Source organism: Dama dama, chromosome 26 (assembly GCF_033118175.1).
Source record: "Dama dama isolate Ldn47 chromosome 26, ASM3311817v1, whole genome shotgun sequence".
Taxonomy (NCBI): domain Eukaryota; kingdom Metazoa; phylum Chordata; class Mammalia; order Artiodactyla; family Cervidae; genus Dama; species Dama dama.
The window spans coordinates 25,014,903-25,029,549 of record NC_083706.1 but is presented as its reverse complement, the minus strand read 5'-3'; the positions used below and the strand labels follow the sequence as shown (position 1 = coordinate 25,029,549).

General features: G+C 40.4%; 1 protein-coding gene across 2 annotated transcripts in view; it reads right to left on the bottom strand.

Annotated features, from left to right (window-relative positions):
• Positions 1–11,696, bottom strand: part of ENPP3 (ectonucleotide pyrophosphatase/phosphodiesterase 3) — an 84,518-nt gene extending 72,822 nt beyond the window's left edge. For both annotated transcript variants that reach the window (XM_061130463.1, XM_061130461.1), the window contains exons 1-3: positions 11,530–11,696; positions 5,574–5,649; positions 1,527–1,649 (exon numbers count right to left, since the gene is read on the bottom strand). In XM_061130463.1, coding sequence (XP_060986446.1) covers positions 1,527–1,649; positions 5,574–5,649; positions 11,530–11,607 — 277 coding nt within the window. In that variant the 5' untranslated portion in view covers positions 11,608–11,696. The remainder of the gene's footprint in view (positions 1–1,526; positions 1,650–5,573; positions 5,650–11,529) is intronic.
• Between the last annotated feature and the right edge of the window lie 2,951 nt (positions 11,697–14,647).

Here is a 14,647-nt window from a genome sequence, read left to right as displayed (position 1 = left end):
CTGGTCTACCTATCAGGTACACCTCTGAGTTTGGAGAAACTGAACACCTGTCCTATTCCCACCCAAGGATAGAAGAACTACCAGCCTTGAGTGACCATTGCCACCCAAGAGCAGCCTGATCTAAGGACTGACATAAGGCAGAGGCAGTGACAGCAGAAGTAACAGGAACATGGCCAGGTCTCTAGGAACACGGGCGGCCAGGATACATTCCAGGTGACAGTGAAAGGATGGTAGATCAGCTCCCCAACGTGCCTCTGGGATTTTTCCAAGATAGGCACTTAATGTGAGATCAGTTTCAGTAAATCTAGAGCTAACAGCAAGAGGCTGAATCTACAAGCTAACAAGAGGAGATTGTTTCCTAAAGGGCCACCTGCCAGGAAATGGTGATTGGCATTAATGTCAGCCCTACAATCAGACAAATGCATTGGCTAGGTGACAGCTGTATGTTTCAGTCATGCAGAATTCTTCATTCTCCATTATATATTATGTACTTAGAAAGAAAATATTTTTAATAATGAATTAAAGGGAATACAGATCTTATCCCTACTGGGTTATCCTCTCCCTCGAGCCCTTTTCAGAGAAAATAATGAAAGGAGCTCTACTGTTCTAATCTTCATTATCATTAAACCACTAGACACACCACCACCATTTTCATTGACTTCCTAGAAAATTAGATATTGCAAACTAAGCTGTCTCTTCCACCTCAAGGACAATGTTTCTGAAGTTGTGTTCCATGGAACACTGGCATCAGAATCACCAAGAATCACCTGCTTTCTATGGGAGTCTTATGCTCTCCAAGAACCACTAAAAATGAAATTAAATAAGATGACAAGCCATAGGAAAACTCCTTCGAAATGTGTATAATTTGACAGTATTTTATCTGCTGGAGACTGTTATTTCTCAACCTCAACTAAACAAAGTGTGAATTCTATCTTTAGAATACTGAAAAAGAGGACAGGCTAATACTAGATCCTGAATACAAGGTGTTATGGGCTGAATTGTGTCCCTTCCCCAAAATGCTGATGCCTTAACCCTCTTCCCCCATTACTATGAATGTGACCTTATTTAGAAACGGTTCTTTGCAGACAAATTAAAATGAGGTCATTAGCGTGGGTCCCAACCCAGTGTGACTGGTATTCATCTTGTAACAAGAAATTTGGACATGAACACATGCAGAGGGAAGACTGTGAAGACACGGGGAGAAGGTCACCTGGAGATAAGGGCAGATTTTGGAGTTTTGCTGCCACAAGCCAAGGAACACCAAGGATGGCCAAAACCATGGCAACCTACCAAAACCTAGAAAAGAGGCAAGGAATGGATTCTCCCTCACAGTCTTGGAATGAATCAACCCTGCCAACACCTAGAACTTGGACTTCTAGTTTCCAGAATTTCTGTGGCTTAAGCCACTCAGTATGTGGGACTTTGTTATGTCAGCCCAAGCAAGCTATTAACACACAAGTGTCTGGTGAGCATTTGCACATTCATTAATGATCACACAACCAACATGTTAATAAACTTGTTCGTACTTGATTGCACACAGGTGTCTTCAAAGTCCCAGCAGCAGTCGCCTCGGCCTTTACATCCCGCATCACAGCGGCAGCCCTCTAGTCCTCTATGTGAAGCATCAAAGCATTTTTTTCTGCAGCTGCCTGTAGGGTGAAGGGATAAGGCAGTCAGTGCTCAGCAGTTATCCAATGTCTCAAAGTTTGATGGTGGAAGCACAAGAAGTACCCAGTACAGATTAGGACAGAAAAATAGATAAGTTTTATTGCACTGCCTGACTCATGAGTGCAAAGTGATAAATAATGAATAATACATAATAACTGATTTTTCCCCAGGACTCCAGAGAGGTCCCAGACTCAAAGACACCAGGGTCTATTAGGAGAGGGTAAGAGGGACAAACAGAGGCTAAATGGAGTGAAATTGGTTGAAAGTCTGGATCCCATCTCCCACGTCAGAATAGAAGGCTCACAATTTGGAAGAAAGTGGGAGGAGTTGCTTTCATCACAGAGGCTGCAGACATGGAGGACAGCCGTAATGAGCAAAAAGGATGAACAAGTCTTACTATTCAATGAAACAAATGGTCACCAGACCTTTGAGAATGGCTGAATAGCATCCAACATGAAGGATCAGAACAAACAAGAGAAAAAGGGAATACTTTTGAAGAGTAAATAATGCAAGGAATAGAAGAGTTAAACACACACACACACGCAACTGATTGAGATGCTCAGAAAAGATACCACATTCATGAAATAAGAAAGTAAACTAATTCTAAAAAGGTAAATCATGTTCAGGGTGCTCTTGGAAATAAAAAAAACATGACAACAGTAATGAAAAATTCAGTGGCGGGGTGTGGTAGGCAGAATTACGGTTCTCAGGAAGGTTCCCTCCCCTAATCCAAGGGACTATGAATATATTGTCTTGCATGATAAAGGGGCTTTGCAGATGTAATTGAGGCTACTACTTAGCTGACCCTTAAACAGGGAGGTAGTACTGAAAAGTGAAAACAAGGAAAATAAAAATGATATTGTTAAAGAAATCATAATAAAATTGCCCAGAATTGAAGAGCAAACATTATTACATCCAAGTTGCTCACTAAATTTTCACAGCAAAACTCAAAGCAAGGGATCAACATGGTTAGAGAGATCTGGAAAGCTCCCAGGGAAAGAGCAGGAGAAATATATAAAGGATCTTAAGTCAGAATGATACCAGAAAAGCAACACTGGGAGAGGGCATAGGTCAAATGACATGTTGGATACATGCAATAAGTGGATAGGTGCATAAGAATAGGTGCACGTGTAGCAATTAGATAGCAACAAAGTTTAGTGAGAAAGTATGGGGAAAGGTTTATAAACCAATTACATAAAATGTCTTTACATTTTTACATTCATTCTGCTCCTTTGAAACATATTCTGCACTTGACTTTTGGGACACAGCAGTCACCTGGCTTCCCTCCCACATTTCTGTCCACTCTTTCCTAGTCTTCTTCCTTCATCTTCCAATCCTTTAAGGCTGGCATACCCTGGTCACATTGCTTTAAATCCCACATATGATGCTGATATTCACCATGTTGTATGTGCAGTCAGAACTTCCCTGAATGCCAGCCTTATATATCTAACTACTTTTTGACTTTTCTACTTGGACATCTGGTAGATACTTCAAATTTCACGTATCCAAAATGAAGTTCCTGATTATTCCTCCCAAACCAACTCCTTCTACAGTCTTATCCAATCTCAATTATGGAAATTCCATATTTTTAGGAGTTCATGCTGAAATCCTGAGGTCATTCTTGACTACTCTATTTCTTACTCCATATTCAACCTGTTGATACAGTCTATCTACTACATCAAAAGATCTCCAAATCCAAATACTTTTTCCCAGTTACAGTGCTACCACCCTGGTCCAAGACATATGGATCTTTGATATCATTGCAATAATTTTCTAACTTGTCTCTCTACTTCTAGTATCACTCAGGCATTTATTCAGCAGCCTGAATGATCACTTAGAAAAGCAAACAACAGCATGTCATTCCTTTACTTAAAACCTCCGATCAATCCCCATCACACTCAATGAAAGCTGAAGCCCACATTTTGACCTACCAACCCCTCTATGATCTGACTCTTCTTTGGTTGATCTCATTTTATGACTACCCTCCCTCTGGTCCTCTTAGTTCTAGCTCACTGATCTCCTATTATTCTTTAAACAGAACTTGCCAGGCAAGAATAGCACTTGCTATTTTCTCTTGCCTGAAACGTTCTTTGCCAAAATATCCTTGTTTCTTCCCCACTGCCTCTAGCTCTTTACTCAAAAGTTATTATATACTTCTTACCTGCCCTGACTCTATATTTCATGTTCCCCCTTTCAGTTTTATTTATTCCTTAGCACTTTCTGTATCATAATATATATACTATATATATATATATATATATATAGAGAGAGAGAGAGAGAGAGAGAGCATATTTTTTTCTTGTCTGTATTCCATGCTAGAATGTAAACACTTTGAAGGATTTTTGTCTGTTTCTTGTATCACTATATCCCCAGTAATTAGAGTAGCACTGAGTACAGAGTCAGTACTTACTTGTTGAAAACAAGTAAAAGAAGGGATGTGCACAAAAAAATGATAAAATTGTCATTCAAACTAGAAAAACTAGTTTAAAAACTCACACTTGAAAAAAATACTGCCTTTGAAAAGTAGGTTAATTAGAGCAGAGAATGGTGAAAATGATCAAGAGTTGGGGCTTACGAAACAAGAGTTGTGGTGGAAGAATGAGGGGGTGACTATGTTAAGGATGCTGGCAAAGAGGGATCAGTGTTAAAGGCCAGTCCCCTGGGCAGGAGGGTAAGGGGAAGGATGGCATATAAGCCCTGACAGACAAAGGAAGAGAATGAGGAACAATGACTCTGGGGAGCCAGTCAATAGCTGTACTAACATAGGGAAGGGATGGAAAGAGCTGGATTAATTGGAGATTTTGTTTAGAGATTACTATTGCCTTTTGCAATTATGTGATTTGTGGGAAGAAATAACCAAGAATTGATACCCAGCTCTATGCACTAACATCAGAAACCACCAAAATGGCCTGCCAACATTTGCTAGATCTAGGCCTGGTACTGCAGCTCAGAAACACAGCAGCAAAATGACCAGAAAAGATAGGCATTTTCCAGTCAATGCCCATCTCTCAGTTCCATGGTGTTCCCATGTGATACTATGGGAACTGCGTGTCTGTAAATTAACTGAAAACATATTGGAAAATTGCCAGTTAACATCACCAAAGGTCTCCCAATGAAGAAGCAATAAGACTTTCTCCGTTGGAGTCAAATTAGAAGTTGATCAACCAAATTAAAAAGGAGAATAAATTATCTAACATTTGACCCCATACATTCCCTGAGTAAAAGTGTCTAAACAATACATACCAAGATTATAGTAAATGCACATAAAGTACGTTTATAGAGTCACTTATAAATGGTTTATTTACTCTTACACACTAACAGGATATGGCAAAAGACATGTGAGGTGTTTTGATATTTTGAGCCACAAATCTCCTATTTTTTATTTGCTTTTTATGGAAAAAATAATAATCATAATTGTGAAGCTCTTACTGTGCACTCTATTTCAGGAAAGTGGCACTGCCTAGCCAAGAAATAGTGAGATTTCAAGGCTAGGGTAATATTAACATGATGTCAAGTACAAATGTGGTGGCTAGAGGTCCTGGGTGTGAAGCACCTAAGACTTACAAGGCCGAGTTTATCATCTGGTACTAACGATAGAGTAGGAGTAGGGAGAGAAGGAATCTTTGATCCAGTTTCCAAAGTCCTCTAGGAAGGTGATGAAAAGTAAGTGGGGAAAAACTGGAATGATATGAACCTCAAAGAAGAAGGGAGATGAGGTCAAAGGAGAAAGTCCAGATGTGGCAATGGATGGTGCTAACCACAGAAAAGTGGGGTGTGGGAGAAAGAGGAGCCTAGCAGGGGGAGAGCGACATGCAGGAGAGAGGAGGCAAGTCCAAGTGCTAACAGTGAAGGTGAAGAGAAAGAAGAAGGAAAAAAATATTCTGAGGAAATCCTGAGGGGTGTACCTTGCTCTTCTTGTCGTCTGAGTCCAGCCACCAGGCCTAATGCAAGTGACACAGCCGCCAACAAAATGAGAAGAACCTGTTGTAAAATTTTTAAAAATGTGACCTTTACAATTTCATTAAAATATACAAAAATCCAGATACCCCGTCTCCCCCAGTGATTGTTAGGGGAGCACAGTGTGCTAGCTTTGGTAGCCCAGATGGTAAAGAACCTGCCCACAGTGCAGGAGACCTGGGTTCAATCCCTGAGTCAGAAAGATCCCCTGGAGAAGGAAATGGCAACCCACTCCAGTGTTCTTGCCTGGAGAACTCCATGGAAAGATGAGCCTGGAAGGCTACAGTCCATGGGGTAGCAAAGAGTCAGACACCAATGAGCAATTTTCACTCACTCATTCCATGGGTGACTATTATGGGAGCACAGTGTGCTAGCATTTCATAATACCAGAATTTTAAAATACCATTGATTACAGATTTTAAGTTCAAATACATTAGTCCCAGTTGGTTTAACCCCAAATTGAGTTAAAGTAAAAACGAAACCAAGGGGGCCAATTATCTTTGCACATTTTTCTTTCTTAACTAGATACATGTTTGGAGATCATCTATTTAAATGATTTTTTTATTTTAGTCACTCAGTCTTGTCCAACTCTTTGCATTCCCATGGATTGTAGCCTACCAGGCTCCTCTTTCCAAGGAATTCTACAAGCAAGAATACTGGAGTAGGTTGCCATTCCCTTCTCCAGAGGATCTTCCCAACTCAGGGATCAAACCCTGGTCTCCTGCATTGGGGCAGATTCTTTACCTTCTGAGCCACAAAGGAAGTCGTATTTATTTAAAAGTATCCCCAAACTCTGAAATCATGAATTACATCATTTCCAGGAAACAGCGTTTCTGATCATGAGAAAACAGTGAAGATATTTCAGTTCAGTTCAGATCAGTCGCTCAGTCATGTCCGACTCTTTGCGACCCCATGAACTGCAGCACGCAAGGCCTCCCTGTCCATCACCAACTCCCAAAGTCCACCCAAACCCATGTCCATTGAGTCAGTGATGCCGTCCAACCATCTCATCCTCTGCCGTCCCCTTCTCCTCCTGCTCTCAATCTTTCCCAGCATCAGGGTCTTTACCAATGAGTCAACTCTTCGCATGACGTGGCCATAGTATTGGAGTTTCAGCTTCAGCATCAGTCCTTCCAATGAACACCCAGGACTGATCTCCTTTAGGACGGACTGGTTGGATCTCCTTGCAGTCCAAGGGACTCTCAAGAGTCTTCTCCAACACCACAGTTCAAAAGCATCAATTCTTACACACTCAGCTTTCTTTATAGTCCAACTCTCACGTCCATACATGACCACTGGAAAAACCATAGCCTTGACTAGATGGACCTTTGTTGACAAAATAATGTCTCTGCTTTTTAATATGCTATCTAGTTTGGTCATAACTTTCCTTTCAAGGAGTAAGCATCTTTTAATTTCATGGCTGCAATCACCATCTGCAGTGATTTTGGAGCCCAGAAAAATAAGGTCAGCCATTGTTTCCACCGTTTCCCCATCTATTTTCCAAGAAGTGATATGACCGGATGCCATGATCTTAGTTTTCTGAATGTTAGAGCTTAAAGCTCTAAGCCAACTTTTTCACTCTCCCCTGAAAATATTTAACATATAAAAATATAATCTCCAAATAATCAACTAGCAAATGACCTGCTTTGCTCTACATAGCAAACAAATGTTCTGGGTAATCTGGAAGTCATTGACTAGTGATTGTTTATATAATCATTATCACCATGCTGACAAAGCTCTTCAGTGTAATGGACTTCATACTATGACTGAAATTAAACTGTGTAATAAAGAGAATTCTTTTCACTGATCTCTTTCCCCATCAAGTCCAATGATAAGTATCCTGGATGATAGAGCTTGAACACACAGTTTACTTAGGTAATTAGGTACTTAATTAGGTAATTAATTAGGTAATTAACTAGGTACACAGATTACTTGTGTCAACTACAAAATGGCGTCCTCAGTGGCTCAGACGATAAAGAATCTGCCTGCAAAGTGGGAGACCCAGGTTTGACCCCTGGGTTGGGAAGATTCCCCTGGAGAAGGAAATAGCAGCCCACTCCAGCATTCTTGCCTGGAGAATTTCAGGGACAGAGGAGCCTGATGGGCTACGGCCCACAGGGATCACAAACACTGAGCAACTAACACTTGCACTTTCACAAACTGGCGCTTGCCAAGAGCATCGCCAGCGACTGAACAAGGGCATGTGCCATCTGACTCCAGGGAGGGCGAACTCTGTGCCGCTGCAGCTGTTGACCTTTAACACACCCTGAGGGAGTTCAGGGCGGAGTGAGGCACTCCGTGCTCCAGGGAATCTGGTGGGACAGGTCTTTAGATAGCTAGATACTTTCAGAAACTGATTTCAGGATTCCAATCCCTGCATCTCTTCATATTTAGAAAAACAGAAATCTCTTCATGATGAGATGAGTTCCTTATGACTAACAGAAAATCTTTTGTAAAATGAGTGCTTCATAGCACTGAACTTCTGCTTCCATTCACGAAGGTGAAAGAGGAGAGTGAAAAGGCTGGCTTAAAGCTCAACATTCAAAAAACTAGGATCATGACATCTGGCCCCATCACTTCATGGAAAATAGATGGGGGAAAAGTGGAAACAGTGACAGACTTTATTTTCTTGGGCTCCAAAATCATTGCAGATGGTGACTGCAGCCATGAAATGAAAGGATGCTTGCTCCTTGGAAGAAAAGCTATGACAAACCTAAACAGCATATTAAAAAGCAGAGACACTACATTGCTGAGTGTAGTGTCCACATACTCAAGGTCCACATAGTCAAAGCTATGATTTTTCCAGTAGTCATACTGCTTGGAAGAAAAGCTGTGATAAACTTAGCATATTAAAAGTAGAGACATCACTTTGCTGACTAAGGTCCATAAGCCAAAGCTATGATTTTTCCAGTAGTCATGTATGGATGTGAGAGTTGGACCATAAAGAAGGCTGAGTGCTCAAAAATTGATGCTTTCAAAGAGTGATGCTGGAGAATACTCTTGAAGAATCCCTTGGACAGCAAGGAAATCAAACCAGTCAATCCTAAAGGAAATCAGCCCTGAATATTCATTGGAAGGACTGATGCTGAAGCTGAAGCTCCAATACCTTGGCCATCTGATGCAAAGCGCAGACTCATTGGAAAAGACCCTGATGCTGGAAAAGATTGAGGACAGGAGAAGGGGACTACAGATGATGAGACGATGGATGGTATCACCAGCTTAAACTCAGACACGAGTTTGAGAAAACTCAGAGAGTTGGAGAAGGACAGGAAAGCCTGGCGTGCTGCAGTACATGGGGTAGCAAAAAGTTGGACTTGACTGAGCGACTGAATAACAACTCCCTTCACCAAAATCTCATATATTGACCTTCCCCCCTGCCTCTCTGGAGCTACCTCTCAGAGCTATTTGAGGTGCTCTCTACTGGGCTGCAGCAGCCCTCATTTTGTACCAAATAAAACTTACCTGGCAACTCTCAAGTTGTGCACTTTTTTAGTTGACATTAGGAAAGTATTTTATAATACCAATGAAATTTGTTATTTTTTTTTAAATCACTTTAATGAAAGAAAAAAACCAGTATCAAAATTTGCTTTTGATAAAAAGACCCTACATAAGGTATAGATCTGTTTGTTTGTTTGCCTTCTGGAAATCAACTAAAAATTAACACATCTAACTTTTAAAATGGAAGTGAATTCAAGGATGGGGAAACATGTTAAATACTATGAAAACAATTCTCATATGAAGTGTCAAAGTTAGCCCAAGGTCAGTGACCTCCAATAGGTGTTCGTTCAGTAGAGAAGATGAAGAGGAAAAGTGAACATAAACAGTTATTAAAGAACACCATTAATACTTTTCCCCTTATTTTGATTCTCAAAAGCCACAGATTTAGATTAAGGCTAAAAATATTACAAAGCAAAAATGCACTGGGAAACTTTCCTATGATAAACCTCACGAGTCAGAGTCAGCTATATTTCAGTTTACACCTTATTTTGGGGTCTTTTACATCCAAACTTGCTGGAAAAATAAGCAACATCTAGCTGTCTTTTGTTGATGCTGTAGCTGTCATCAAGACCAGCAGTCATGTCTGAGTCTTTGTGACCCCGTGAACTGTAGCTCTCCAGGCTCCTCTGTCAATGAGATCCTCCAGGCAAAAATACTGGAGTGGGTCATTTCCTCTTCTAGGGGATCTTCTCCATCCAGGGATTGAACCCAAGTCTCCTGTATCTCCTCTACTGGCAGGTGGATTCTTTACCACTGAGCCACCTGGGAAGCCCTCAAGGCTAAGAAGGTTCATTTTCAATCTTGTATAATCATGACTCTAACTATGTAACTCCGAATAAGTTTCTTGATATTAAGGTGCAAATATATCTTAAACTATCTTATGCTACCTACAAATTGTAGAGGGGAGTACTCTGAACTCCAAAAATTACTGAGAAACCAACATTTGATTTTAACTTGACTGAATAAAGAATGCTAGAAACAGATACATTTAAAATTTTGTAATACAACTTTTACTAAAATCTAGAAATAGTAGGGTTGAAACTATGATTTTACAATATTGAGCTTCCATTTATGTGCACTAATAAACCATTAAAAGGATACAAAGAAGGGAAATAAATGATGAACAAGATTTGTTCTCAAGGAAATCCCTGAATTTATAAGATAGGATAAGTATGATAAATGGCATAAGAGCTAAAAGTTCCCAGAATAACAAATGTCAAAATTCCCAGAAAAATAAATGGAATATCTTTGTTATATTATAAACTCAAACTTTGAGTTCCCTTTGTTATAGTTATTGAGCTCAATTCTTACACACATTGTTTCACTTACACCTCCAAACAATGCTTGCATGAGAGAGTGAACAGTGATGGCATTAAGTTGGGAATCTAGGAGAAAACTGCAGCAGGAGAGTTGTGAGAAAATCAGGCAAATGGTTTTGACTATAAGGTAGATGCTGAAGGAAGGGCAAGCAGGCACTTGCTATCTGAGGACTGAAACTCAGTCAGGAGTGAGAACTAGCAGCCAATGCGGAATTCTTGATGGAGAATACACTCTTAAATCCATGAAAGGTTAGAGTCCATAAAGAAAAGATCTTCACACAGTGTTTGGTGAAATGCCCAAAGAGAAGAAAGATAAATAAACAAATAATTCAGATAAGGAGAAAAGTGATAAAACCAGGAATATCAATGTCATCATGAAAGCAAGGGGAGAGAATTCAAAATGAGAAATTACTCCATGATATCTGAGTACTGCTGTTATGAAGAGTTAGCAGGGAGAAGGATTGACTTTTGAGGCGGCAACTTCAGTGCAGTAAAAAAAAAAAAAAAACCCAAAAACTAGAGAATAAAAAACGGTTGGCTGGTGAGAAAACTGAAGCGATGAAGAGAGTCAGAAGTTCGATGGTAAAAGAAAAAAAGAATGTAATAAAACCAAGGAAAGTTTTTGTTTTAAGACAGGGAGGATCTTACAGTACAAAAGAACAAGAAAGAGAAAGCAGGCAAAAGAGGCTATCCCTAGGAGTGAAGTTAAATGGCACAAAATCAAGAATTGAAAAAAGAATTAAAGACCCCGATTTTAATTCCTCACCCTCTGGTCTTAACATACTTGTGCACAAGGGTGACTTGGGAAATAATTATAGTTATAATCATGGTAAAATCAGCACTGCTAAGCATTTTACCACAGATCCCAGTTTTTTAGATTGACCAAATATTAATTTGTTGTTATGCAAATTTCTTATTTGCAAAATGTGATTTAAAAATTTGCTTTAGAGTTGTCATCAGGGATAAAACTGAACACAGTTACTTAAAACTTCATATTTAAATAGCAACACAAACAATTACAATTCTAGAGTCATACCCCTACCTTTTGCCATAAACTACAAGGGTGAAAATGTTAAAATGTACTTACAATGCAAATTATTTTGTACTTCTTAACAGTCTTTCTCTTAACAGTTTCTTCCGTTGTTAAATCCAGTGTAGATTGCATTGTTCTGTTCGCTAAATAAACCTGTTCTACCAGAAGACAGTAGACTGATTTCCTTTTTCTAGTCAGGCAAAGAGAAACTGCATGAATTATATCACTGTGACTGGCTTTTAAGTGTTTGGAAAGCGCACAGCTCTTTAATGATTGGATAGGTAAGACAGGAAAAAAAGCTGTAATAACAATAGTGTCATGAGATGAAAGTTCATTTCCCGTACACTGTAGACAACTGTTTTTTTTTTTTTGTCCTTTGAAAAAATCTAATTCAGGGTCTTGTGGATTTCTTTCCATGGACCACAAGGAACCACCAGGTCTTTAGAAATTCAGAAATGCACAAAACCATATTTGAGTATCTTTGGCAAATGGTTCTCTGTACTGGGTAAACTTAGAATTGCCCAAAGTAGCTTTTTAATTTTAATTTTTTAATTATGAAGCCCAGGCTCCACATTGATTGAATTAAAATCTCTTGGAGTTTTAACAAAGGAAGCAATATATTTAAATATCCTTCCTAGTGATTTTTTTTTATGTAGCCAAGATTAGTCTAAACACTTTGCTTTGACTCCTATGTGCATTTTTGAATTCTCTCCTGAAAACATTCACTCTGGATTCTAATCAAACTTGCCAATTGTACAAGTGTGCGTGCTAAGTTGCTTCAGTTGGTCCGATTCTGTGCAGCCCTATGGACCATAGTTCTCCAGGCTCCTCTGTCCCTGTGATTCTCCAGGCAAGAATACCAGAGTGGCTGCCATGCCTTTCTCCAGGGGATCTTCCTGACCCAGGTATAGAACCCCTGTCTCTTATGTCTTTTTTTTTTTTTTTTTCTCTTATGTCTTTAAGAGGGTCTTTACAGCTAACGCCACCTGAGAAGCCCCTACAGACAAAGCTAGAAGACCTGAGGGACTTGGTTATCTGCTCAGATCACCTTGATGAGTGATCTCTCAGAAGTAAGATTCTGCCAGGTCCTCAGATTCCCACAGCAAGGTATTTTGTTGTTATTGTTATGCTATGGCATACTGATTATATAAAAGAAAGATTAAGCCTACATCACAATTTGTCTCAAAAGCAGGATATTCCTAGGACTGTAAGTCCTATTCCTAGGACTTATGTACTCATCTAATAATATAAGCCTTTGCTTTTTTCTGGGTTTCTGGGGCTTCCCTGGTGGCTCAATCGGTAAAGAATCTGCCTGCAGTGCAGGAGACCTGAGTTCGATCCCTGGGTTGGGAAGATTCCCTGGAGGAGGGCATAGTAAGTATTCTTGCCTGGGAAATGCCATGGACAGAGGAACCTGGCAGGCTGCAGTCCATGGTGTCGCAAGGAGCTGGACTAAGCACATTTGCACTTAAGACCATCTAGTCTGAGTCTGGTTCTCAGCGCTCCCACCTTTGTCTTCCTCTCTGTTATAGTTTGCTTTGTATGTCAATGTGGCTAGGCTGTGGTAACCAGCTGTTTCATCTCCCACACTGCCAGAACACCCATTCTCCCTTCTTCCTCTCTTGTTTCCCAAGCCCCTTCAAGCTTGAGAACACAAGAAAAGACCAGACAAGGAAGTCAGGTGCTCACTTCAGCAGCATGTATACTAAAACAGACAAGGAAGTCAGGAGACCTCTGATAAAGTCTTCTGTCTGTTTCAAATTAAAGGACTCAGCACTGAAGTCTTCATTTTCTAAATTGATCTCAGATTATCTCCATGCTAATAACTGTTGGATGTTACAATGGAGAACTATCTTAGGTCTTCAGAGCCTGAGGGAAGTAAGCCTCAGAGAATCTACCTGAGGCATGTACAGATGTGTACAGTAGAGATATTGGCATTGTCTAACCTCTAGTCATATTTTCTGTTATAACATTTCCCCTAACTGAATCCTAAGCTTCAACCTCTTTTGAATCTCTCAAGTCCTGGAAACTTCCTAACTGTTCTCCTAAGCACTGGACATCAGCCAAATCCACATCTTCCATGCAGTTTAGACTTTGGACTAGACTCCCTGGGTCATTTGAACCTGCACTAACTTACTTGAATCTTGTATGCGTGCGTGCGTGCCTGCCTGCTTAGTCGTATCTGACTCTTTGCACCCCATGGCCTGTAGCCCGCCAGGCTTCTCTACCGTGGAACCGGAAGTCTCACTGTTCTTTCTCCCTTCATTTTAGAATAATCTGCACCTTCTGGATTATGAAAACTTCACTGTGTGTTCCAATGCTTAGAACCCTCGTGCTCTAGAAGGCAGCTACCATTACTTCCCCCACCAATCATAAATAATTTTTAAATTTTACAAGGTCCCTGCATGCACAGAATTCTGGGAATTTTCTAAAATCACAGTCAGCCCCCTGGTTAATGTGTTGGGAAAGCCCCAGGGGCCTGCCAACATCAACCGCCCTTCCTGGTTCTCCCACCTGAGCTTGACTGGCAGTTGGACAAGCAGGACTGGGAAGGATCAGAGAAACTAGGTAACTGAGTGTGGTGGAGGTGAAGTTTATATTAGACTCAGGTCCAGCCACAGAAAAAGTCCATCAAGACAGGGAGACTTCAAATAAAACAATAGCAGGGATGGATGGGCAGGTGGCTAAATTCAAGGAGGGCTTATTATGAAAAAATGCAGGAAAAGGCTAACCATATAGGCAAATGGGTTTAGGAAGCACAGATGCTAGCTTGCCCTTGGCAAATGGAGTTCTAAAACTGGAGCTGAATCTAGAACAAGCTGTCCAAGTGGGACTGGCATTAGCAATGCCAAGCCAGGGCCAAGAGACAGCAGCATATAGGAAGGGACAAGGCAAAATCTCACCATGGACTATAGGACCCAAGTTCTTGAAACGGAAATATTAATATAGTGACTGGGTTACTAGACATCCAAAAAATGACTGAAAAAGCAGAATCCATACTCATGGATGGATAGTATTTTGCATACCTGTGTGTATGATAAATTACTTTTCACGATGAAACACATAAAATCTCATGAAGAGCCAGCACAGATGAAAACTGGAGATGAAAGTGAAAGTTTGGTTTCTCAGTCATGTCCAACTCTTTGTGACCCATGGACTGTAGCCCACTAGG